Source organism: Sus scrofa, chromosome 15, assembly GCF_000003025.6.
Source record: "Sus scrofa isolate TJ Tabasco breed Duroc chromosome 15, Sscrofa11.1, whole genome shotgun sequence".
Lineage (NCBI taxonomy): Eukaryota > Metazoa > Chordata > Mammalia > Artiodactyla > Suidae > Sus > Sus scrofa.
The window spans coordinates 137,501,955-137,526,802 of record NC_010457.5 but is presented as its reverse complement, the minus strand read 5'-3'; the positions used below and the strand labels follow the sequence as shown (position 1 = coordinate 137,526,802).

At 57.5% G+C, this 24,848-nt stretch overlaps 1 protein-coding gene across 1 annotated transcript in view; it reads right to left on the bottom strand.

The window, feature by feature from the left end:
* The window catches only part of RAMP1 (receptor activity modifying protein 1), a 45,116-nt gene that overhangs the window by 8,753 nt on the left and 11,515 nt on the right, over positions 1-24,848 (bottom strand). The window contains 1 exon segment of the mRNA NM_214199.1: positions 21,739-21,877. Coding sequence (NP_999364.1) covers positions 21,739-21,877 — 139 coding nt within the window.

Genomic DNA, 24,848 nt, shown 5'->3' with positions numbered 1-24,848 from the left:
CCCGCGCACACCTGGAGGGCGGCGGGCCGCGGGATGTCCGGTCACGCCCCACCCCGCACCCCGATTCCTGCTTCGCGAAGGTTCCCAGGGCCTGGAACTCTCCGGGGTGGCTCTCCTCCGCCCCTTGCCTCCCCTCGGGTGTGGGCTGCCTCCCGGGAGGAATGGACGTCCCAGGCCTCCTTGCAGGAAGGGCGAGGCCACCAGATGGCCTCCCTGGTTCCTCCTCCCAGCACCCCTTCCCTTGGGACGGCCTCTTCCTGCGCCCCGCCAGGCCCCTCGAAGTCAGCCTCCCACCCCAGTCCAGCGGGGCTCCCTCTGGACTCCTGCACCTTCTCCCTCCGTCGCAGCCGGGCGCGAAGGCCCACGCAGCTCCCCCTACCCTTACAACTTACATTTCTTTTTAAATTAAAAAAAAAAAAAGTTACAGCTGATTTACAGGGTTTTGTCAATGTCCGCTGTCCAGCATAGCGAGCCCGTTCTTTTTCTCATAGTCTCTCCTGTCACCTTCTACCACAGTGACTGGATACCGCTCCCTGTGCTCGACAGCAGGACCTCATTGCTCGTCCCTTCTAAATGGAATGGTTTGCATCTACTAACCCCAAACTCCCCGTCCAGACCCCTCCCCCCTTCCTCCCCCCCTTGGCAACCACAAGTCTCTTCTCCATGTCTGTGATAACTCACCTCTCTAATGCCAACTTCCACTTCTTTACCGGGCCTGGGTATCTCTGCACCCCTTTTTCTACCCCCACCTAGCTTAGGGCAGCCATCACCCCCATCCCCTGCTTTCTCCTCTTCTGCAGCCCTGGCTGAGTCCACCATTGGCTCTCCCGGCCACAACCTGGCCTCTGGCCTCTGCCTCCGCCCCAGCTCTGCCTTCCCCCTCCCCCAGCCCTGCTTCATACCCTCAGTGCTCCCTGCTGCACCTGCACTGGATTCAAAAGCCCTCATGTGGCTCCCACTGCTCCACAATCAGCTGTACCCCCTCCTTCTCAGTGGCCGCACCTGGCTGAAGTTCCTGCCTCCGGACCTTTGCACGTGCTGCACTTTCCACTTGGAAGGCTCTTAACCCATCTTCACAAGGCCAACATCTGCTTATCCCTAGAATGTCACTTCCTCATACGGATCTTTTTTGATGCTTCAGCCTCAGTTGCATCCCCAGTAAAGTGGGGTTTGCCTTCATGGTTGGGTTGTACTTTGTACTGCAACTCATGGGATGATTCACTCACTGTTGGTCTCAACAGCTAGACTGCAGACGTCATGAGGGCAGGGAGAGTTGAACGAAGAAAACAAAATCCCACTCATCCTGTTCACAGCAGTCAGCGCCCAGGCAAGTGCAACAAAAGCTGAAGGAAGAGAGGGAGCCAGATCTGCCTGGAGATGTGAGGGCACAGCAGGAATGGTGGTTCCAGAAAACAGCAGAAGCCGACACCAAAGGCAGCAGATAGGAAGGGATTTTGAACGTACCTCTCCAGGTTGAATAGAAGCTCGTATAAAAATGAAAAATAAGGTTAAGAATTCTGATCAGTGACCATACGATGAAGTTTCTATCCTACAGAGAATCAACAAGCTTTTCAAAAGTCCCTGGATCCTACTTCGAGGCAGCCAAGAAAAACTTGGCAGATTCTCAAAGGGAAGAGTGAAGCCACTGTTCTTTTGACTACAATATTAGAAACTAGAAATTAGTAAGAAAAAGGATAAACTCAAAAAAACTGAATCCTTAGAAATGAAAGAGCACTCATATAATTTGATGGCCAAACAGGATTTAAAAATTCAATTATAGGCTGTGAGAAAAAGGCAGCATTGCACAGAAAAATCAATGAAATAGAGGCAAAACTGAATTCTGAGAAAAACCCACAGCTATTATTACTGAAGAAAAATAAGTGAAAATAAATGAGGTCAGAATCCAAATCAGGACTTTTTTTAAAAAAAAAAGAACCACAAACCAAATCTTTCCAAAGGGTAAATAATTTAAATGCATTAATATTTATTAAAAACCAATATTTATCTATATTAAAAAATGAATAGGTAGACTCAACAGCCGATTCTTTAGAACAATAGCTACAATGAAACAGTCACATTTCTGGAGAGTCTAATCGAGAAGAAAAGGAGAGAAACTGCCACTGTACAAAACCACAGATAAAAGATTAGAAAGAGGATGAGATGAGCCTGCGAAACATGTATGTATGTTAAAATCGGAAAATCTCTGAATTGGGATGCTTTTTGAGAAGCTATAAACTATCAAATCTTGACTTAAAAACTAGAAAATCTGAGGAGAAGACACAGAAAATGTTATTAAAGAATTACTTTCACAAAAAGTGCTAGACCCATGCAATTCTTGAAATTCCTTCTTTTTTTTTTTTTTTTTTTTTTTTTGGCTGCATCCATAGCATGCAGAAGTTCTGGGTCAGGAATTGAACTCCTGCCATAGCAGCTACGTGAGCCACAGCAGTGACAATGCCACATCTTTAACCCGCTGAGTCACGGAGGGACTCTTTCACATTCTTAAGATGATAGAAAAAGACGCCAAGCTTCCCAGTTCTTTGAAAAAGTTAGCGGAACCCTGATCCCAAACCTCTTAAGATGGCCCGCCCATGTGCCTCAGAACTCGCTTGCACAAGCAACAGATGGCCTTGGCTTTCACTTATAAATAGACACAGAAGTCCTATTTAAAACGCTAGCAATTTGAAGCTAGCCATATAGAATACTCTGAAGTAGGTTTATTTCAGGAACGCTTTAATGCCGCTGCTATAAAATGACACTTTGATTTGTCAAAGGAAAATAACATATAATCATTTAGATACGTGTCAACCGGGCATTTGATAAAACTGGCCTTCATCATTCATTTCTTTCTTCCTCCCTCTCTTCTTTCCTCCCTCCATGCCTCCCTCCTTCCCTCCTCCCTTCCTTTCTGGCTGTACCTATGGCAAATGGAAGTTCCCGGGCTAGGGGCTGAATCCGAGCTGCAGCTTCGGTCTATGCTGCAGGTGCCGTCTACACCACAGCCACAGCAGCACTGAATCCGAGCCACATCTCTGATCCATGCCCAGCTTTGCAGGATTGTGGGATCCTCGACCCACTGAGCAAGGCAAGGGATCGAACCCACATCCTCACAGAGACAACGTCGGGTCCTTAACCAGCTGAGCCACAATGGGAACTCCTGAACATTCATTTCTGATTAAAAAAACCCCAACCTTGTAGAGCATAAGGAAGTACTTAACGTGATAAAAATCTCTCCCAAACCAATAGCAAATATTAGGTTATTACTGGAACACTGCAGGGCTTTTCAATACAATCAGGATTCCGTTTATTTAATTTTTAGGTGGCCAGGTCTGCCTTCTTCCTCGTGGTTTCTGCCTTTGGTGTCAAGGCTTCCACCCAAACCTTGAGAAATGGTCACTGCAGGGCCTTTCCAAAGTGGGGAGGGGCTGGCTGCTCACAGGCTCCTTCCTCCGGTGACAGAAAGCCATGAGGTGGCCTGGCCTATGTCAGGCTCAGAGTGAGCCTGCCAGCCAGCTCATCTGTGCAAAGGGCTTCTCACCATCAGGAGGGGCCAGTGGCCCTCAGGGTGGACGGCCACGCCCACGTGGGGGCACTTTTCCCGCCACCCATGGGACAGGGAGTCTTTGGAGTTCCTTGCTGCTGCAGGGAGCCATAAGGGAGTTTTTCAAATTGTCTGATTAAAATCACTTCACTTCAGGAGTTCCTGCTGTGGCTCAGAGAGTTAAGAACCTGACATAGTCTCCATGAGGATGTGGGTTTGATCCCTGGTCTCACTCAGAGGGTTAAGGATCCGGCGTTGCCACAAGTTGCAGTGTACGTTGCAGATGTGGCTCGGATCCAGCGTTGCTGTGGTGTAGGCCGGCAGCTGCAGCTTCAATTCCACCCGTAGCCCGGGGAACTTCCATATGCTGCAAGTGTGGCCCTAAAAAATGAAAATAAAAAATAAAAAACAACAACCAAAAAAAAAAAAAAGAGAAAATTCAGTACCCTGGCGTTGCCTGGGACCATGTGCTGGGCTGGCAGAACTCCAGCACCCCCACCCCCACCCCCTAGGACTTGCAGTGGGATGTTGGGGGGGCCGGCAGGTGGATACGGTACAGTCAGGCCCTCCAAGTGCCCCTACAGGTCAGAGAGAGCCCAGCAGGAGTCCAAGGAGGCCAAGCGGCAGGAGGCATGGTGCAATCCTCCTGGCGCAGGGCCAGGCTACCGACGCCTCCACGGAAATGAGTGTGACGCTGCGTGCAAATGCACACCTGCAGGGGATGTTTCTGAGCACAGTGTATGTTGCAGAACTTCTGACTGTGGGCAAAAAACCCGGTTTCCCCAGGGAACGGTGGGAACTGCCAGCTCCACCCCTGTGCAAGAATGACAGCACTCGTGAGCACACGCTCCGCGGTTCCCACCAAGAGCCTTGCGTCAATAAATAAATAAGAGAACGCAGCAGGCTTCATACCAGGCCTGCGGAACGTCAGAGGTCAACCTGTCTCCCGTTGCCGCCACCAGCTCCCCGACTAAGCGGCGCCTCTCCAGCCACGGGCCCTGGCTGAGCGAGGTGGGTGTTCGCCGTCCTCTCAGAAGATGAACGGCGTGAATACAGCGGAGAAAAGGATGGAGTTCCTGTTATGGCTCAGTGGTGAAGAACCTGACATAGTGTCCATGAGGATGTGGGTTCGAACCCTGGCCTCACTCAGTGGGTTAGGGATCCAGCATTGTTGTGGCTCTGGTGTAGGCTGGCAGCTGCAGCTCTGATTGGACCCCTAGCCTGGGAACCTCCATATGCCGTGGGTGTGGCCCTAAAAAGCCAAAAAAAAAAAAAAAAAAAAAAAAAAAAGGAGAAAAAAAAGCACCTTGGTGGGTTCAAGGCAAGGAAGACAAATAGAAATGGGCTGGTTTTTTCCTGCTCAGGAAACATTCCAGCCCATCTGGAGGCACCGGCAGCTGAACAGGAGTAAAAGCAGGTGCTCAGGGGTGACGGAGGGACCCTCGCCCTCTTTGTCCCCATTCTCGCCTTCCCCCTCCCACCCCTGGGTCTTGGGCTTCGCCCTCTGTCTTGTTTTTGAAGCCTCCCTCCTGGCCCAGAGCCGGCCTGGCTGACCCTCCCTGGAGACGTCCCCCAAGGGAACATGTCAGCTCGAGTCCCGGGTCAGTTTGGAAGATGCTGCCCGGAAGGCGTCCCCACTCACATCACAGACGGGCCCTGAGGGGCCTCAGGAAGCCAGGGCTCCCGATGGCACTGCCCCCGGGGCCTCCCTTCCCCAGAACTCTTGATCATCCTCCACCCGCTTCCCCAGAACCCCAGCTTGAGACACGCCAGGGAGCTCCCGACCTCTGGGGTTTGAACCTGGCTCCCCTCCACGCTCCTGTTTCTGCCTCTCAGGACCCTCTTAGGAACGACCGGCTCCAGGACCCTCAGGCTGGGAACAGATTCCAGGCTCCTTTCTCCGTGCCCTGCCTCTACAGCCAGGAGGCCAGAGAGCTCGGCTGTCCGCTGCCCCCAGCCACCCCCCTGCAGATGTCTTTCTCCAGCTCAGTACTGGGGACCCAAACTTTGGGCCCCTGTGGCCCCCAGCCGGCACCTGCCCCCTCCCTCTTCACGTGTGCAGCTGCCTGTCTGCTGTCCCTCTTCCTCCGCAGACTGTGACCCTAGGGAGGGAGGGCACGCCCGCTGGGCTCCCTGCTCTACCACCAGCACAGGTGCACAGTAGGCGCAAGTGCACAGTAGGGCTCGGGTGCACAGTAGGCGCAGGTGCACAGTAAGGCTCAGCGCATGATGGCCAATGCATGATGAGGCTGATGCGTCTGCAACTCTGGGAGCCACTTAGGTCCCTGTTCCCTGAGCCTGGGCTGGGAGGAAGGGGGAGTCGGAGGTCACCGTTCCTTCCTGCCTGGGCTGCCCTGGGCCAGTGTGGGCAGAGGAGCCCTGGGGACACCTGGGGTCCCTGCCTGGATATGGGGTCTGCATCGGGCAGTCCCAGGGCACCCAGCACACATGCCTCTCAGAAGCACAGTCCCGTCCCTGCGTTCAGAGCCCTAAGTGTTCCTGAGCAGCACCAGAGCCCGGCCCTCGGACCCTGCAAGCGGGAGCTGCACTTTGGAGAAGGAGCAGAGGACGCCCAGATTCTTCAGCTCCCCATCCAGACCCGTCCCTCAGGGCCAGCAATGTGTTGTGGTCACATGGGGACCAGACTTGGCGGAGGAGGGGCTGTGCGGGGCCCTGAGAGGAAAGGGGAAGGGCGCCTCCTCCTCCAGGCAGGCCGTGTGGCTTGGGCAGAGGAACACCCGCTGGATTTCAGCCTCTATCTCAGCCAGCTGCCCTGTGCAGCTGCTGTGTGTCCTTGGGCTAGAGACTCAGTGTCTCTGAGCTTTGGTCTCCATCTGGCCCAGGGCTGAGATGGAGGCGAGGGAGCCAGTGCACATGGGGGTGGGCCCGCTCCCCCACCCCCAGAGGGAAGAGCCCCCATCCAAGGAGACTGTTCTCAGCTGAGGACACCAGGGTTTTTCTGGGTTTCTGGAACATTTCAGTGTTTGGTGGACAACCAGAGCTCTGCCACCACACCAGGCGGCTCTTGACCCATTCCTGGGGGGGGGGGGTCCCAAACTTGGCACCGGCCAGGCCGCTGCATCTGCTCCCTTTCCAGGGTCTGCAGACAGAGCACCAGCTCCTTGCCAGGCCCCTGGGCCTCCTGAGGCAAGCCCGGCCTGGGCACACACCCACGGCAAGGGATTGGGAGGGGGCAGAGGGGCTGCCGGGCACTCTGCTGGGAGGTCACATTCCAGGGATCCATGGCTGCAGAGACCAGGGAGACGGGCACCTGACCGGGTGGGCAGCACTCACCCCACTGCCTCTCTAGATGCCCTGATGTGGCTGGGGCTGGTCCCACATCCACTGGGGGTTCTGGGCTCCTGCTGGGAGCTCACGCGTGCTGGGCCCCCCCAGGGCCCCGACCCCTGGTGATGGAGCCCTGGCAGCTGAGAGGAAGCTGTGGGTCCACAGAACAGGGACCTGCTCGGGCTGGGCAGGCGGCCACACGCTCCGCAGCCCGCTGTGAGCGCTAAGGGCAGCGTGCCACCCCCCGCACGCCACCCCGCCACGACAGTGAAAGGCGGGCCCCTGCTGCTCAGAGGGCAGGAAACGCTAGGCTTGTTTACTGCTCAAGGGGGCTGGGGAGGTGACAGTGTGTGTGGCCTGAGGTGGCAGTGGGGTGGCTGGCCCAGGGTCTGACTCGGGGTCTGCTTGGCTCCCCGCCGCAGGCTGCTTTCCCCTGCCCCCCAGGAGCCCCTCTTGGGGAGCAGATACCCTGGCCACCCCGACCCCCTACCCTGGGGGGCCCGGCCTCCTCGGCCTCCTCCCCGCTTCTGCTTTCTGGGCTCCACTCCTGGCACCTTAGCCCAGGCTGGGAGCAGGCGAGAGGTTTCCAAATCCTCTCTGGCCCTGCGGGCAGCCGGCTCTGGCACCAGACAGGGCCCAGGAGCTGCTGCGCCAGGCTTCCCCTGGAGAGGGCCCAGCGGGCGGTGGGCACAACCGCTCCTCGGAATGGGTGGGGGCAGGGACCAGGCTCCAGGAGGCCCACGGAGATGAAGCCACACTTTCCAAATTCAGGGGTGTCCTCTGAGGGCCCAGAGATGGGGCATGACTGTGCCCAGGGGTCCTCCCAGGGGTCTGATGACAGTGGGAGCTGTGTCCACGGTGGGCCGGGTACGCGTGTGACCCTTTGACCTGCTGGAACCTGGGGGTCTCCAGGGACCTCTTTGTAAACACACAGGGCTAATGAGCAAAGTCACTGGCTGGCTTCACCCGGGTCTGCCAGGGCCCCAGGGCTCCCACTCTTGCCAGGACAGGGGTGTCCACGTTGCGTCTGAATCCCAGGATTAAGCAGGACAGCCGTCACACTATATTTGGGCACTAACCCCTGGGGACATTTTCCTTGTGAAGCAACTCTGGTGGCTGGAAGGAAGGGCTTTTCCGTCTGTGCACCCTGGGCCCTGCCATCAGACCTGTGCCAAGCACTGCCCTCGCCGGCCCTGCCCAAGAAAGCCTTCGTCACCCCGATGCCACTGGATTCTGCAGGGACCCCTGGGAGCTTCCCAAAGCCTTAAAGGTCCCACCCTCCCCATCTCAACAGCCTCCCCCTGCCCCGCGCACCAGCTTCACCCCCCCAGTGTCCCCCCAGCTTGCTTCCTCTGTCCAGGTGACCCCCTTCTGTCTGTGCCCCTCCTGCCACTGTCCTACCTCATTCAGAGCTCAGGGCCGCACCAAGTGTGAGGGGCAGGGCAGGGCCGTGGGACGGTCTACACCATGGAACATCGACCAGTGGGGGACTCTGAGTACTGAGCCTTGGTGCTTCCACCTTTAAAATGGGTACAGTGATCCCATGCTCACCAAGAGCCCCCACCCCACCCCAGGTGACCCCTACACTCCCACACTGGCCCTTGGTGGCCTTAGAGCTGCGGGGGAGCCTCTGCCTCTGGACCGGAGCCCCCCTGAGGGCAGGCACAGAGTGGGCACAGGGGAGGGCAGGAAGGAAGCTTGGCCTCTGTCTCCCTCCTAACTCGATGGGGCCGCTGAGACCAGCCAGCAGGTGGGACATTCACATGGGACTCAGCCTGGGCCTGGCCTGGGAGGAGCGCTCAGGAAGTGTGGACACCAGGCTTGCAGGAGGGGGGCACAAAGAAATGACCCATCCTGGAAAGCATGACAGCAGCAGGGTGGCTGTGCTGGCACAGCTGGCAGACGCATCCCCCAGGATCCCAGGAAAGTGACCTCTGGGCAGGGTGGCGCTATCCTGGGTCAGCTCACTGTACCACCAGGACAGGGGACAGTGGTGCTGGCTTCTCTGTACCCTGACAGTTTCTTGTGCTGTCCTTGCCCAGGGCAGAAGGTCATGCCAGCTGGCAGGGTGGTCTCTCCCCAGGCTTCTGCAGGGCGCCCTTGGCACTCGGGTGGTGAGTGGAGCTGGGGCCCACTGTTGGGCTCAGCCTGGGGGAGAGAGGGGGGCTCCCCAGCAGCCGGGGTGCCAGGAGGAGATGTGGCCGAGTCCCAAAGCCTGAACCCACAGGGCTGTGGCTCCAGGAAGGGGAGGGGACCTACCCCAGCACCCCCCGCTCCCGTTAAGTCCTCAGCAAACAGCTGCCGGGTCAATTAAATATCATAACACCAAGGTTACGTGACTTTTTGAAAGAGAAGAAGCATAAGCAAAGAGGGGTAGGAGCAGGCCGCCTTGGGCTCCAGCCTGGCGACACTATGTCCCACCTCTCTGGGGACATGTGCCAATGCAGGAGGGGAAGCCACTGTCACCCCAGTAAGGAAGAAGCTCCTAGCCATCCACAGGGGCTTCTTTGTGGGCCCAAATCACCCTGGGACACAAGCCTGGACCAGGAGCAGCCCCAGCACGCCAGGAGGAGGGAGACACAGGAAAGCAAGTGTCATGGGGACCCTGCAGACCCACCTGGCTTCTGGGAGGGGGGTCTCAAAACTCCCCACCTGCTCCGGGACCAGCTGGAGCGGGGGCATCAGCCACTGGAGCTGCCCGTTAGCTCATGTCCCCAATGCTCCCAGCTGCCCAGGGCCTGAGGACGTGTGTCCTGAGAGCTGCCCCAGGCAGTCCCAGGGCAGTGACCAGGGCTCTGGCCACACGTCCCGCCTGCCCTCTGCCTTTACTGTCTCTTCCTAGTTCCAGCAACCTGCAAGCAACGATGCCGGAAAGGGTTCATATTTCAAAGCTAAACCAAGATCCCCGCTGCCTTCTCTATAGCAGTGGAACGACAGCGACACGAACTTCAGAAAACAGGGTGTTCGTCGCAGACCTATTATCCTGTCAAGCTGTCTGTCACCCACGTACAGGCAGCAAAAAGCAGCTTGGAAATTTTTGAATTCGGAGCAGGTACTAACCCCATGGCTGAATTCTAGGTGTTGCTTCAAATGGTTGCCTACATTCAAAAGATGTGTGTGACGAAAATATAAAAGGTGCAGGGACGGGGGAGGGATGAGGTAAACACAATGACAGGTCTGAGGTAGCAGCCTGCGCGCACAGATGCGTAGCCGCAGGTAGATAAGCCGCCCTCGGACCAACAGTTATTACTGATCAAAGTCAGAACAACGGAGAGCGCCCCCCCCCAAAAAAATCCCGAAATAGAGGGCGGAAAGAAAGAAGTGTGTTTTAGAACATTAGCTGAAATCAGTGAGGAGAGGCAGAGCTAGAGAGACAGGTGGACAGAGAGGTGGACGGATACACAGATAGACAGGTAGGAAGACAGAAAGATATAGACAGATGACAGACAGATGGACAGATGATAGACAGACAGATGGATAGACGGATAGATAGATGGACAGAGAGATAGACAGACAGACAGATGGACAGACACAGATAGGTAGGTAGATAGGTAGACAGATACACAGATGTATAGACAGAAAAGCAGACAGACGGACAGATAGGTAGATAGACAGACAGATGGACAGACAGACAGATAGGTAGGTATGGACAAAGCCCAAACCTCAGAGATTCCTGTCCTTTTATCAAGTGGAAGCCAAAGTATGTGGTTTGATTATGTAAGAAAATCAACACAGGACTAAGAACACAGGCGCTTCGCATTTCATGGCTGGTTGAGTGAAAAAGAGCTGGTCTGTACTTCCTCATTTAAAAGGTAAACGAAAAGCATCATGTTTCAACAATAGGAAGGAGAGAAAAAAATCAGCAATGACAAATGGAGTGTCTGAAAATAGAACGAAAATGACAAATTTGATGTAATTTTCTTCACTACGAGGCTTGTTACTCCCCAGATGGAAAAATAAAATCCAGCAATAAGCTCTTTGCAAGAGAGGTGATAAAAGCAGACTGACACTGGCCGACAAAAGAGGCCTGGCTATAGGCGCACTTCAAGTAGCTGCAATGCTGGGCTTCCCATGTTAACATGAGGCTAAAGATCATTGAAAGCGGAACGTATAAAATGTGATGAGGAGAGATATAATGATATTTCATGGTTGTTTTTTTTTTTCCCCACTTTTTAGGACTGCACCTGTGGCATCTGGAGGTTCCCAGGCTAGGGGTCAAACCAGAGCTCCAGCTGCCGGCCTGCACCACAGCCACAGCAACACCGGATCCGTAACCCCCAGAGTGAGGCCAGGGACTGAACCCGCGTCCTCATGGATACTAGTCCGGTTCGTTACCGCTGAGCCACAAAGGGAACTCCGATATTTCATATTTGATAAGGGCAGCATAATGACAAGGAATCCCAATGCCACAAAACAGAGCAAAATATGGACATAAGACCTACCAGAAACCTAACGCAGAAACCATAACAACATGCTCAGAACGGGAGACGCTAACACCCCCCCATCAAGCACACTGAAGTCCAGAAACACACGGAGGGCTGCATAACACAACACAGAGCCGATGACGGTTGATGGGAATCCGACAGCATGAACAGAACACGCTTCATTTTCGAGTCGTCCTGGCCTCCGCAGAGGGTCACCGTACACCAGATCAAAGAAAATCTCACTACAAATCCCAGAGCAGAGAGAGTCCACACTCATTCTCTCACTGCTTCAAGAAGAGATCACGAACCAAACAGAGGAGTTCCTGCTGCGGGGCAGTGGGTTGAGAATCTGACTGCAGGGTCTGGCTCACGGCATCAGTGCAGGTTCTCTCCCCAGCCTGGTGCAGTGGGTTAAAGGATCCGATGTTGCCACAGCTGAGACTCGGATTCAAACCCTGGCCTGGGAACTGCCATATGCCACAGATGCGGTCATAACACTAAGAAAAAGAGGAAGAACCAAACAGAAACAAAGCATATGAGAATTAAAATGCATTGGCCTCAGGAGAAAACTGTCTGAAGAAGGCTATTAAGGAAACGCTTGTCTATAAAGAAAAAAGGTTGGAAAAACAGACATACCAAAATCTACAGAAAGTGACGAAGGGGTCCTTAGGGCGAAACATCACGGGTTTAAATGCCTTTATTATGTTAAAAAGGTGAGGAGAAGTGAACTAACTAGGCAACTAAATGATATCTTAGGAAAGAAGCTTTTTTTTTTTTTTTTTTTTTTTTTTTTTTAAAGAGGAAAGAGTGAATGATAAGAGTTAATGCCAAAAATTAAAAAAAAAGACATTCTGGGAGTTCCTGCGGTGGCATAGAGGGTTAGGAACCTGACTGCCGTGGCTTGGGGCGCCACGGAGGCAAGGGTTCTCTCCCCAGTCTGATGCAGTGGGTTAAGGATCCGGGGTTGCTGCAGCTGCTGCTCTGATTCAGTCTCTGGCCCAGGAACTTCCATGTGCCTTGAGTGCAGCCAAAAAAAAAAAAGACATTTTTTGTAAAAGCCTCACCTATGCTCTAGCGACTATAAAAATGGGCACATTAATGAAAAAGTGGGGCTCCTGATTTCCCTTTGATGAATGAGGTGAATCTAAACAATGGAAAAGAGGGAGAGAAACACAAAGTTAAAACAAAACCCAGGAGGAGAGGGTAGGAAACTTTGAAGGGTGGACGACGCAGCATCACTGCATGGCGGCGAGACGTCTGAAGGGCAGGCGGGGACCGAATCAATGCAGCTGAAATGCAAACAGGGAAGAAGAAAGAGCGAGACGAAACTAACCAGCAGTGGAGGAAGAAGCCCCTCAAACCACCCAGAGCTGGTGGCTTCAGGGGTGAATTCAGTCAAGCGTCCGAAACCAATAATTCTCCGGGACATCAATTATTCCCCGCCCTCCACCTGCCTCCTGCCTAAATGCCAATGGTCAGCTAAACGCATAAGTCCCTTAGGCCAATATGAGCCTCATTTTAAAACCCAATTAAGGAGGAGTTCCCGTCGTGGCGCAGTGGTTAATGAATCCGACTAGGAACCATGAGGTTGCGGGTGCGGTCCCTGCCCTTGCTCAGTGGGTTAACGATCCGGCGTTGCCGTGAGCTGTGGTGTAGGTTGCAGACACGGCTCGGATCCCGCGTTGCTGTGGCTCTGGCGTAGGCCGGTGGCTACAGCTCCGATTCCACCCCTAGCCTGGGAACCTCCATATGCCGCGGGAGTGGCCCAAGAAATAGCAACAACAACAACAACAACAACAAAAAAGACAAAAAGACAAAACAAAACAAAACAAAACAAAAAAAAACCCAATTAAGGGAACAAAAATGAACACTCCAGGAGAGAATGACATCATCCAAGTGGTAGAAAACTCCTGAAGCCACAGTAATTTAAGTGGTGAGATATGGCCAGAAAACACAAGTAAAAATTAGCTGAAATAGACTGCATTAAGTGTGTTAAACTAAGCCTACCCATGCAGGAAGGAACTATTATTTAAGAAATGATGTTAATTACAAATACGGTTAAACACACTGATTTAATAAAATAACTGAGGTAGGAAGGACGTACGTTTTAATTCATGTCCTAATGTCATTACCCACCGGGTGAAGAAGATAAACTTTAGAGTGAGATGGGGCACGTGTGATCACTGAATAACCACCTAATTAACCAAAACCTGGAAAAGAAGCATCCCACGACAAACATGAATGAAATGTGAAGAGAAAATATTCCGAACAAAATGACAAATCAATAATCTCTACCATATTCAAGAGTTTGTTAAAAAAAAAAAAGATTAAAAATACCTCCAATGATTCAAGTGATACATAGCAAAGGTTAAGGTCAGAATAAATGCACATTTGAGGAAGAAAAAAAAACCACTGGCAAACAGCTGTGGGAGAATAGCTCCATCTTCCTAACAGCCAAAGACACGCAAATTGAAAAGAGGAAAAATCTCATTTAAACCTGCGAAAATGCAGTGTGTACCGACACAGCACTTGGGGAGTCCAGACGAGAGGGGTGGAGTAGGACTCTCACGTCCTCTCTCGAAAACACCAGAGTTGCACCTGCTGAACAACCGTCAACAACATGCACTGGAAGTGACCCCAAAGTTGCCCTACACCAAAGACAAAGAAGAAGCCGCACTGAGACGAGGGAGGTTCCCAGGCATGGGGTCAAATCAGAGCTACACCACAGCCACAGCAACGCCAGATCCGGGCTGTGTCTGCGACCTACACCTCGGCTCTCGGCCACACTGGATCCTCCACCCACTGAGCGAGGCCAGGGATCGAACCTGCCACCTCATGGTTACTAGTCAGATTCGTTTCCGCTGCGCTACAACAGGAACTCTGGAAACAGCTATTTTTGCACGTTGCTGGTAATGTGCGTGAGTGACATTTTTTAAAAGGGTGAGGGGGCAAAACCGATCAAGAACCACAGAATGTTCACGGCAGGTGCGGTACGGGGCCCATTTGCTAGACTTCTTAAGGAACTTAGTGAAAAAGGAAGTGAGTCTCAACATGAAGTTCTTATAGCGGCGTCACTGATAACATCAAAAACCTGGAAATGGCTCCACCGGGACATGGTAGCTCCGTCTTCGTGCCCTCGGCCCAGGCTGCCTCCCCACCCTGGGCAGGGAGGGTAGAGTCGCCTCCCTGCTACCCAAAAGGCGCGTGTGGTTAAGAAGGTGGCGTCTCCATTTCTACGACCAGAAGCTGGAGAAGAAGGACCTCAGACCTGAGTGTGTCCCACGGGCACGCTGTGCACAGGTGTCCGGGGCTGAAGTCCTGTACAGGACACCTGGGGAGAGAGCTGACCTCGAACCACGCTGGGGGCGGGGGGACGCTGCTGGGCTCGGCTCCTGGAGCCCCTCCATCAGTGGACCCCAAGTGTGTTCAAGACAAGGCCACCCACCAAACGCCTGATGAGTGGAGGGGTCCTGGGAGACCCCATAACAGGCTTCGGGGGCTGTGCGGGGCTGGACGAGTGCTGGGGCGAAGGCCGGCATGAGGGAGGGACGTCTGCTGTGACACCCCCAACCAGGAGCCCCCCACACGAGTTGCTGCCCCCCAGAGCCCGCCGCCACCATCCTCCTCTCGGGCGCTCTCATCCCTCTCCCACCAGGGGCCCGCCCTGCCCCTCCCGAGTGCGCACAGCCCCAGGCCGCCCAGGGCAGCAAGCCTGGCCCATCTGCCTGGACGGCCGGGACCTGGGCCGTCCTGGGTTCCCCAGGGTGGAGGGGAAGGGGGTCACAGCAGTGTGTTGGAGGGGGAGGCCGGGGTGCAGGGAGCCCCTGTCACTGGATGAGTTCCATCTGCCTGCCCTCCTGCTCTCCGGATCTGCTTAGTGTCATCCGGCATCCGACCTTCTAGGTTCTGACACAGGCCTGGTTCCATCCGCCAGCCCAGGAGATTGCGCAACAGGGCAGCTAACGGCTTGATGGAAAAAGACGTCACGCCAGGCGGGGTGCCAGGCGCAGCACTCCGTTACCCCTGGGTCTGGGGACGTGTGTCTGTCCTCTGCGGGGGGAGGGGGAGTGCGGGCGACAGTGGAGACGAAGGTAAAGATGGTCCAGTCCCTGCCCCTCCTGCCTCCCCGACAAGGGGTCCTTGTTTGTTGCTTCTGCAGGTGCATTTTTCTGGGAGCTTTCTGAGCCCCCCTGCCCCTCCAGCTCACCTCGAGGAGCACAGCTGACGGGGGCAGGGGGCACAGAGCCCAGGACCAGCCTGCCGTCCCCCTCCAGCACACCCTGCCCTGCCCCCATCCGGCCCCACTCTCCCCCCCATCTGCCCCCAGCACAGCTGCGGCTGAGCTCCTGAGATGGGGGCGCAGGGGCCTCCCAGGCCTCCAGAGACCCCACCTCACATCAGACCTGGTGCTGCCAGGTGGTGGGGGCGCACAGCACACTCCTCCACTGGGAGCTGGCCTTCCAGAAGGTTCTGTGGGGAGGCCGTGAGGGTGGGGGCTTTGGGAAGCTGGCTTTGGGAGGGAGGGGGAAAGGGTGGCCCCTGCTTGTGCCCGCCCAGCTTGAGTGCCCTGCTGCCTCCGTGTCGCAGCCTCGGCCTGACACTCCAAGGGCTGCCCACTCACAACCAGCAGCAGAAGTGTCCTGCCCGCCAGGTCCACACCCCTGAAGATGCAGGGTTGGCGGGGGTGGGGAGCGGGAGTGAAGCGCTGGGAGAGAGGGAAGAAGAGCTGGAAGGCCCAGGGCAGGATTCTCCCCTCACCCCCACCCCGCACACTGGCTACTGGAAAGCCGTGTCTACACTTCTTCTGGCCAGGGGGCAGGAGTGAGGCCTGGGCATAGCCAGCTTGGCTCCTCAGGGCCAGCTGGTGGTTTTCCTGGCACAGCTCCTCCCGAAGGCCCCTAGAGGTCAAAGGCTGGCTGCAAGATTCCTGGCCTTGAGGTGCCTGTGTGCTCTGGGACACTTGAAGGGTCCCCCCTGTCCAGCCGGGCAGAGGGTTGGGAGTGGGCCTCTGCACCAGCACCCCCCCACACAAGAATGTGCCCAAGCACGGGAGGGCGTTGGCAGGGGTGGGGGGTTGTCCAGGGCCAGCTCTGAAAGTCCCCAGCTGATGGGGACATCAGAGGGCCAGCCCTCTGCGGGGCTCTGGTGAAAGGCTGGCCCAACACCCTGGGCGTGGGCCCTCCTGAGACCCAGGCGGGACAGGTCAAGCACAGCGGGAACCCTGGGAGCGGAACAGCCGCCGTGTCTAAGTTCTCTCGGTTCCTGTTGCAGCTCCGTCGCTGCTGCTGCTGGTTTGGAAGCACTTCCCGTCTTGACTCTTTAAATGGGACAAAGACGCCCCTTTGTTCTGACTGCAGGGGGATCATAGCACCCGCGGGGGTCGCTGCCCCCCCACCCCCGCCTGAACCAACAGCGCCTGGACCTGGGGCAGCAGGCTTGGCGCCCAGAGCTGCGGGGGCAGCACCGTGGAGCACTGGTCCCGCATCCTTCACTTAATTCGCTGGGCTGCTCCCTCCTTCCCAGGCCAGAGACCCCTCCTCAGAGTGGGGCTGTGGCTCAGGGCAGCTGGAGGGCTCTCACGGCCCAGCACGGGGTCAGCACGGCAGGGAGGGCACCCGGGGAGCAGGCCCTGGAGCCCTGGTCCCCTAGGGCCCCGAGGCTGCTGTGCACAGAGGCAGACGCGGTCAGGATGTGCAGGATGGGGGCAGGGGGACAGGGTTCGCTGGTGACCCATCGCCGAGTGGGGTGCCATGTCCCCCTGGGTCACCTCTGACCCCCTTCGACACCCTCCCCGGCCCAGGCAACGCCTCTGTGCCTGAAGCTGTGCGGGAAGGAGAGGAGGGGCGGCCTCCCACTCCCCTAAGGTCACCCCCGTTTCTTGTCTTGGGGAGAAAGCCAACATGCGGTCACTTTATCACCAACCCTCTCCTACTTGACGTCTGAATGTTCCAGATTCCTCTCCCTCCCCCACCGAGACCCACAGGGAGGTCTCTGGAAATGAGTTTCTGATGACACAATTTTTCCATGGCCTCTATAGCTTCCTAAATGAGATTACATTCCCAGTTAATATGTGAAATCCTGTTAAACTGCCATTAGTGACCCAGGGCTATAGTGAACGGGCTGACCTCTGGGACACGGTGAACTTGGCCTGGCACAGAGGGGGGCCTGCCCTGCTGAGCTCATCGGCCCTGTGGGGACCTGGTATGGTGACAGGTGAGAGCGCTGTGGAGTCTGAGCCCCCACTCCCACCCCAACATCCTCAAACACGGAGGGACTCAGGAGTGACCCCGAGCCATTCTCACGATGGAGGACGCAGGGTCACAGTCTGGGGTCACCGGCGAGAGACACCTGCACAGCTTAAACACAACCTGATGGGCAGCTGCCACAGTCCCACCTAAGGACGCTCGTGAGTGCCTGCTGTCCTCTGGGTGGAACGTGTCACCAGCCCTTTTCTTTCGCTCGAGAAATTTCTATCTCTGATCATGCACAGCATGGCCGAGAGGTCCTCTAAAAAGAACCCAACACTTCATCCCGTGTCTCAGGGGATGTGGGGCTGCTGCTGGCCCTGCCCTCCGTCTGAGCTGATGCAGGAGGTGGAACCAAGCCTGGACTGACAGCCAGCCGGCTGGAGCAGGCCTGGCGCCGCGGTGGGGTCCCTGCCTATTTGTCCTGGAGCGTGAGTCCTACAGAAGGCCGGCTGGCTGTCGTGCATCCCTGTCACTTGGTGCCTTTGACTTGCAGCTATTTTAAACTGAGTCTCCTCTGATTTTAAGGAGCCCAGAAGCTTCCTTCTGTCATATCAGGGCTGCCTGAAGGACTAGCCCATACCCTGGGACAGCTGTGACTTTCAGCAGCAGGCACTGGGCACTCCGGCTTTTGAGGTTTCCTGCCCTCAGCTTCATGTCAGCCCTGAAGCCTAGACCTCAACACCTACCAAGATGCTCCATGGGCTATGCCTTTGACTCACACACAGCATTAGCTGTGCTTGGCTTGGGGAGGGGTCCTTCCCAGCACCTGGGCCCTTTGCCAGATGCCTGCCTGGCTCACAGTCCGCCAGCCCCAGGAGACTTCCCTGAACCAGCCCACTGTCTGGCCCTCTGCCTCCTGGTCTCCCGCTTGGGGTCCTGCTCTCCTGCAGCACACTGTGCCCACCCCTCACTGTGCTTAGCCTTCTTCCTGGGTCCCTCTTTTTGCCTCCTTCCACCCAGTCATTTGGACAAGCTTGTGTACCCAAGACCCCCCAGACTCCCACTGTTGCAGGAGACCCTGGAAAGCCTTCCTTGACTCGGGCACCAGGCATGGTATCCAATGCACATGGACCTCACCACACCCGCTGGATGTTGGCAGGGGCAGAGACGGCCACTGCAGGCCAGCAGCCACCTCCCAAAGCATCCCCACACCCCCGATTCCGGAAGGAGCCCCCTCGTGCCCTCAAGGAGTGTCAAGAGCTGGACTTTGGACTCTAAGAGCCCTTTACTAGCAGTAAGCCTGGGCACACGTGAGATGGGGGTGGGGAGGGGGCATTATAATAGTTCTTCCTCCTCCTGAGTCGCCGCCTACTCAAGCGAGGACACGAATGTCCATTGCTGGCCCAGCACGCAGGTAGCGGTCAGTAATGCTAGCTTAATAGCAAAGCCTGCTGTGTAGCCCAGGGAACCCCACCCAATATTCCGTGATAACCCAGATGGGAAAAGAATCTGAAAAAGAGTGGATGCGTGTACATGCATAACCGAAGCGCCTCGTCGCACAGCAGTGGGCACGTGGCGAAGGGACACTCCTCTGAACCCAGCCCCGAGGACTGTGCCCACCCGGCCCCAGCATGATGGTCAGCTCTCCGTGTCAGCCTGCCCAGGCTTGCGTCCCCCGTCACTCAACCAAACACTAACCGAGGCGTTGCTGGGGTGTTTGGGAGGTGTGGTCACGGCTACCACCAGCTGGCAAAAGTAAAGGGGATTATTCTTGTGATGCCGTGGGTGGGGCCTCGTCTTCCGCTGAAGGGCCCTGAGCAAGTTAGGAAATTCTGCCTCAAGCCCCAGCACTGGCTCTGCCCCAGACTCCAGCCGCAGCTGCCCTGAAGATTCCAGACTCGCCAGACCCCACTGTCATGTAAGCCACGTCCTTGAAATAAATATTGCTACACACGGCCTTTCTCTATAGAGCAGTTAAAGAGGATGCACCGGGTTTTTTCTTCTCGTGTTTGCGTGGTTTCATTGGTTACATCAAAATCCACGGCAGGAATATATGTGCGTGTTTATCTTGGCCTCTGAGCACCACTTTTTTTGGTGGGGGGGGCATGTTGTGCAGGCTTGATGCAGGATCTCAGTTCCCAGATCAGGGGTTGAACCCTATGGATGTTCACGGCAGCGGTGAAAGCACTGCATCCTAACCACTGGACCACCAGGGAACTCCCTGGGCCCCATTCTTTAATAGAAAGAACCAAGGCTACTGGGAGAAATGGCTGATTCCAGGGCTGGGGCCGAAAATGCACACGATGAGCCTGGAATGTCTCCTGGTGCCGGAAGGGAAGGAAGTGCCCCCCACCCCTGAAGGATGGGGGAGGGGCATGTCAAAAGGACACAGATGTGGATCTGAAGGCGCTGTAACTGCCAAAGCTGGGACAATATACGGACCCTTGGAACGGGGCTGGACCCACCCAGAGAAGCCGGGTCAGCTCCCCATCCCAGGTCACCGGGCCAGCGGTCTTCTTCCCCATCACCAAGTAATGTAACATGTCCCCAGGTCCCAGGGACCAGGACGGGGCAGCCTGGGGACCGCTGTCCTGCCAACCACAGCCCCCGAGGCTGGCTGCCCCGGTGCCCTGCTGGGATGCTCTTGGGATGAGGCCTTTCGCTTCTTCCTCCCTCACTGACCTTGATGTTCTTTCTCTCCTTTTTTCTTGTTTTTCTTTTTCTTTTTCCAGCCCCACCTGCGGCATAGGGAAGTTCCTGGGCTAGCGGTTGAGTTGGAGCTGGCACTGCTGGCCTACACCACAGCCACAGCAACATCTAGCTGCCGCTGCAACCTACGCTGCCGCTTGTGGCAACGCTGGATCCTTAACCCACTGAAGGATCCTGAACTCAGGGAGCGGACTCGTGTCCTCACGGATACGAGTCGGGTTCTTAACCCGCTGAGCCACAACGGGAACACCTTGATTTTCCTTCTGAATAAAAACATTTCCTAGCAATCCTCCCTCCCCCCCAGCCTCCCCCACGTCTATTTCCAGCTATAGCCCCACGTGGCTCAGCTGGATGCTGGCAAACCCTGTGGCCCAAAGTGGTAATTACTCCCGTTTGCACCCTCAGCGCTGTCAGAAACCACCCGCGGTGGCCTCGTCTCCAGTGACGGAACATCACCTCCTCTGCTAGGCCACCGGCTTGGAATCCATCCGCATGAACCACTTGCCCAGGGCAGGAAACGGGATGGGGGGCTGGGGCGGTAAGTGGGAGGTGGGGGAGGTGGGGGGGTGGTGAGCAGGAGGTGCCACTTCTCCAGGGAACCCCTGCAGTGTCTTTCCTGCATCTTAATAGCACGAGATCTTTAAGCACAAGTCACGAGGCCCAGGCAGAAGGCCAATTAGCCCAAAGACGGGCTCTCCTGGTTTTTAGCAGTCTGCTTCCCCTGATTGATTTCTCAGCTCAGCAAAGGAGACCCTGATGCCTGGGAAGAGGCGGCAGGGAAGGGGAAGGGGAGGGGTGAGCCCCCCCAAAGGCCCTGGAGGAGGGGGAAGCAGGCACCCCCAGCTCCTGGTGTCCCCGCCCCATACTGTAAACCCAGGTGCAGGTCTGGACCAGGATGTTGGAGCTGAGCCAGGGCTGGAAACACCCACCCTCTGTGGACCTGCGTGCCTGGCAGGGTCGGCCACCAGCCTGGTAGTTCAGGCCCGGGGTATTTCTCTTTGCCTTAACTTGCCTACTGGAGCCCCAGGTGCCCCCAGGCCCTCAACACTGAAGCAGAAACCCAGCCTAGAATATCGACTGCAGACACGCCAAGTTCCGGTGGGGTTGCTGTTCCAGAAGATGCAGGAGCCAGGCCTGGGGTGGGCGGCCGGCTGAGGGGGGACAGTGATGAGCCCTGTGGGGCTGGAAGAAAGGGCGCAGCCGAGCTGTGCTCAGTGGGGAGTGCAGGCCAGCCTTGGCCTGACCACGAGGCTCGGGGGGAGCGGCAGGGACATCCTGGAGCTCCCGTCACAGGGACTCGGGCCCTGGGCACTAGACCTGTGTCCCCCTGACACCTGCTCTCAGACAGGCCACAGGCATCCCAGGGGGACGCCTCCTCGGCCCCTCTGCACAAGGCCCCATCAGCCACCTCGATCCAGGTCACCACGGACACGGCCTCCCCCTGCTCACTGGCCACACTGCCCTGGCACTGGCACCCTCCTTCGCCTCCCCCTGTCCCCCGCCCATGGCCACAGCCACCACCCTGGACGTCAGGGAAGAACTGCTCACCCTGCCGGCCTCCCTGCCCCTGGGGACGCCGGGGACTCACCCGATGGTCTTGTCCCAGTCGCACCACAGCGCCTTCCCGATGGCCTCCATGTCCACCTGGAACTGGGGGAGGCAGTACTTCCGGAGGAGGGCGGCGTGGTCAGTGTCCTGGCAGGCGGTGGCCAAGAAGAGGTGATTCACTGCAATGAGAGCCCCGACGACGGTCAGGTCCCCCTCTGGTCTTGCCGGGGTCCCGCCCTCCCCCCATCCTCCCCACGAGTTAGGGGCTCTTCCAGCCACAGCCCGCATCCACGGGGGCTCGCACCCCTGCCAGGGAGCCCCCGTCTGCCCCTGAGGCCCCCAGGATGCCCTGGGGGCTCTGTCTGGTCCCTGGAGGGGGCCTCTAGGGCTCCAACTGGATCATCCAGCAGTGTTTCTGGTCCCAGCAAAGGCCCTGCCTGCTAAGGGTGGGGCTGACACCTCCCTGGGCTCTGTGGGAGCCAGGCCAGAGCAACAGGTGGGATTACCCGTCCTCTTGTCCCAGGCACAGGTGTGACACTGTCTCATCCTCATGGCACCCCTGCTGGGGTCCCCAGGCCTCCTCTGCACAGACACAGAAACCAAGGCAGCTTGCTGGGAGGGACCCAGGCTCCTCACCCTTGGGGCCGCCCCTGGGAGGGCGGCAGGGGGGCCTGAGCGCCCCTGCTGACCGCCCCCCGGCACGTGGGGGATGGGCTGCACCCCGCGGGGCTCACATCCCTGTATCAGGGTGTCCGCCAGTTATAAACCAGGCTGACAAGCGGTTATGGGGTTATGGGGAATGGGCTGCACCGGGAATTCCTGGACTCCTTGGGGGCCTCGGGGACACGTGGACAGCAAGCTGCCACTTGAGGCCCTGGGGCCTGGTAGGGGGAGTGCACTCAAGGGGGCAGGGCCCTCAGCCCCCTCGAGCTCCTCCCCCTCGGGCCCCATCTTCCAAGAGGAAAATGCGGAGGAACTGGCACGCCAGCACCTGCCAGGCTCACGCTCCGCTCATGCTCCGTCCGTCCTCCCTCCACGCGCTGCCCGCGCTCTGCGCAGGCACGGCCGCCCGGAAAGTGGGTCCTTTTGTGATCATCAATTTACAGGCGAGGAAACTGAGGCTTCAGGGCTTGGAAACAGGCGCAAGGTCCCAGCCCCAGGAGTGGCGTAGACCGAACGGAACTAGCTTTGCCTCCCTGGGGCCCTGCCCTCAGCCGGCTCCCAGCCCAGAGGCTCGAGACCAGGGAGCGGGGAAGAGCGGCAGAAGGCCTGCCCTGCCCTGGGCTGCAGACCTGGGGGGAGGGGGCAGCAGGGGAGGGAGGGTGGGGAGTGGGCGGAGAGGCGGCCAAGGGCCATCTGGAGTCCAGCTCCAGGGGCTCAGTAGTGACTGGATGGGGGATGGGTGGGTAGACGGGTGGCTGGCTGGCTGGGTGAATAAGCAGGTAGCTGGATGGATGGACGGATGGACAGATGAACGGGTAGATGGGTGGGTGGGCGGCTGGGTGGGCAGGTGGATGGGTGGGTAGATGAATGAGTCACACACCAGACCAGGGCTCTGACCCGGCCCGCAGTTGGGTAGAACGCTGTGCCAAATGAGCAGATGAGGCCCCGGCAGAGGCAGAGCTGACGACTGGCCCTCAGAGGAAGGTGTGTCCATTTGGGACAGAGTTCCAGGTAACAGAACCCACAGCTGCCTTGAACGACAGTGAAGAGCGGAGTGCCCCTGGGGGCGGGAGGAGGGCATGGGGTGGGGGGGCACTTGCAGGCAGGGGGAGCACCCTGTCCCTGCCCCTTCTGGAGTCCTAGGTGAGGGTGCTGGTGTGTGACCCCTGAGCCGACAGGGCGCTCACCACCCCTCGTCCCCCAGAACCTGTGCTTCTGGAAGCCAGGCCAGGATGTCCCACGGGCAAGAGCTGTTCCCTCCCGGCACTGGTGATTCTCAGAAAGGGGACGGGTGGCCGGTGACAAACATGCGACCACACAGGCCCGTGTGGGGTCAGAGCCTCGGGGTCGGGGAGGACTCTGCTCAGAGGGAGGGGCGAGTCCCGAGAGGCAGGTGATGAGGCCTCTGCCCAGGGTGGGGGGGTGGGGGATCGGGGGATCGGGGCGGTGGGAGATCCGCACTCATTCCAGGGTCCCCAAGGCCTGGGGATCCCAGTGGGCAGGCGACAGGGCCGGGGGCTAGCCTGTCCATTGACCTAATTTAAGCGACAGGCTCCAGGCTGGACACACCCTGATGGGGCGCCAAGCTAGCATGATGACACTTCATAGCAGTGGAAGGACAACTCTGTGATTAATTAAAAATAAAACCCAAAGGCGAGGAACGCCAGGGCACGTGGGCAGCGAGGAGGGGCCGCAGCAGAGCTGGACAAAGCCTGGCGCTTTACCTGGCGGAGCGGAGGTGCCCGGTCCTGTGCCCACTGCCTTGGAAGCTGGCCAGCCAGGGGGGACCCCGGGGTTTCTAGCCCGAGAATCTGGGGGTAAGGTGGGTGGGGGCAGGGGAGATGAAAGGCTGGTGAGGCGGGAAGCTCCCGGGAGGAGCCCCCAGAAGATGCCCACGGGCAGCGGGGAGCAGGGCCCACCACCCTGACACCCTGGGAAGGGTGCCCCCCGGGTGGAAGCAGCAAGGCTCCCAGGCTGCTCAGGGGGCAGGAGAGGGACCTCTGTACCCATCGGAGGCCACCCACCTCCCAAAAGCCCCAGTGCATCCCCCACAGTGTCCACACGGAGGCCCAGCTGGGGGGAAGGGCTGCTCCTAACACCCACCCCATCAAGACGCACCCAAGCAGGCCCACGCGTGTAGGCCTAAAGCACCAGGGGTCACGGGTGGCTCCGAAGGGTGCAGACACCCACTCAGGGCAGGGCCTCAGCCTCATTCTCTGCCTGCCCCCACGCCTCCCTGCTCCCCTGGACGCCTTTCCCGGCCGAGCCCAGGCCCAGATTCGGCCTGTTCCCCCCGCCAAGGCCCCCCGTTCTGCCTTTAGTGGCTCGTGAAGGGCCCTAGAAGCTTCTTTTCTCAGAACGTTTTTGCCGCCCTCTCGTCGCCCACTCTTCTGGCTCCCGGGGCATCCGCCCTGCTGGCACCCAGCAGCTCTGCACGTTAACATCTGCCACGGGACGAGGCGGCGACACCCAGCTTTCTCAGCAACG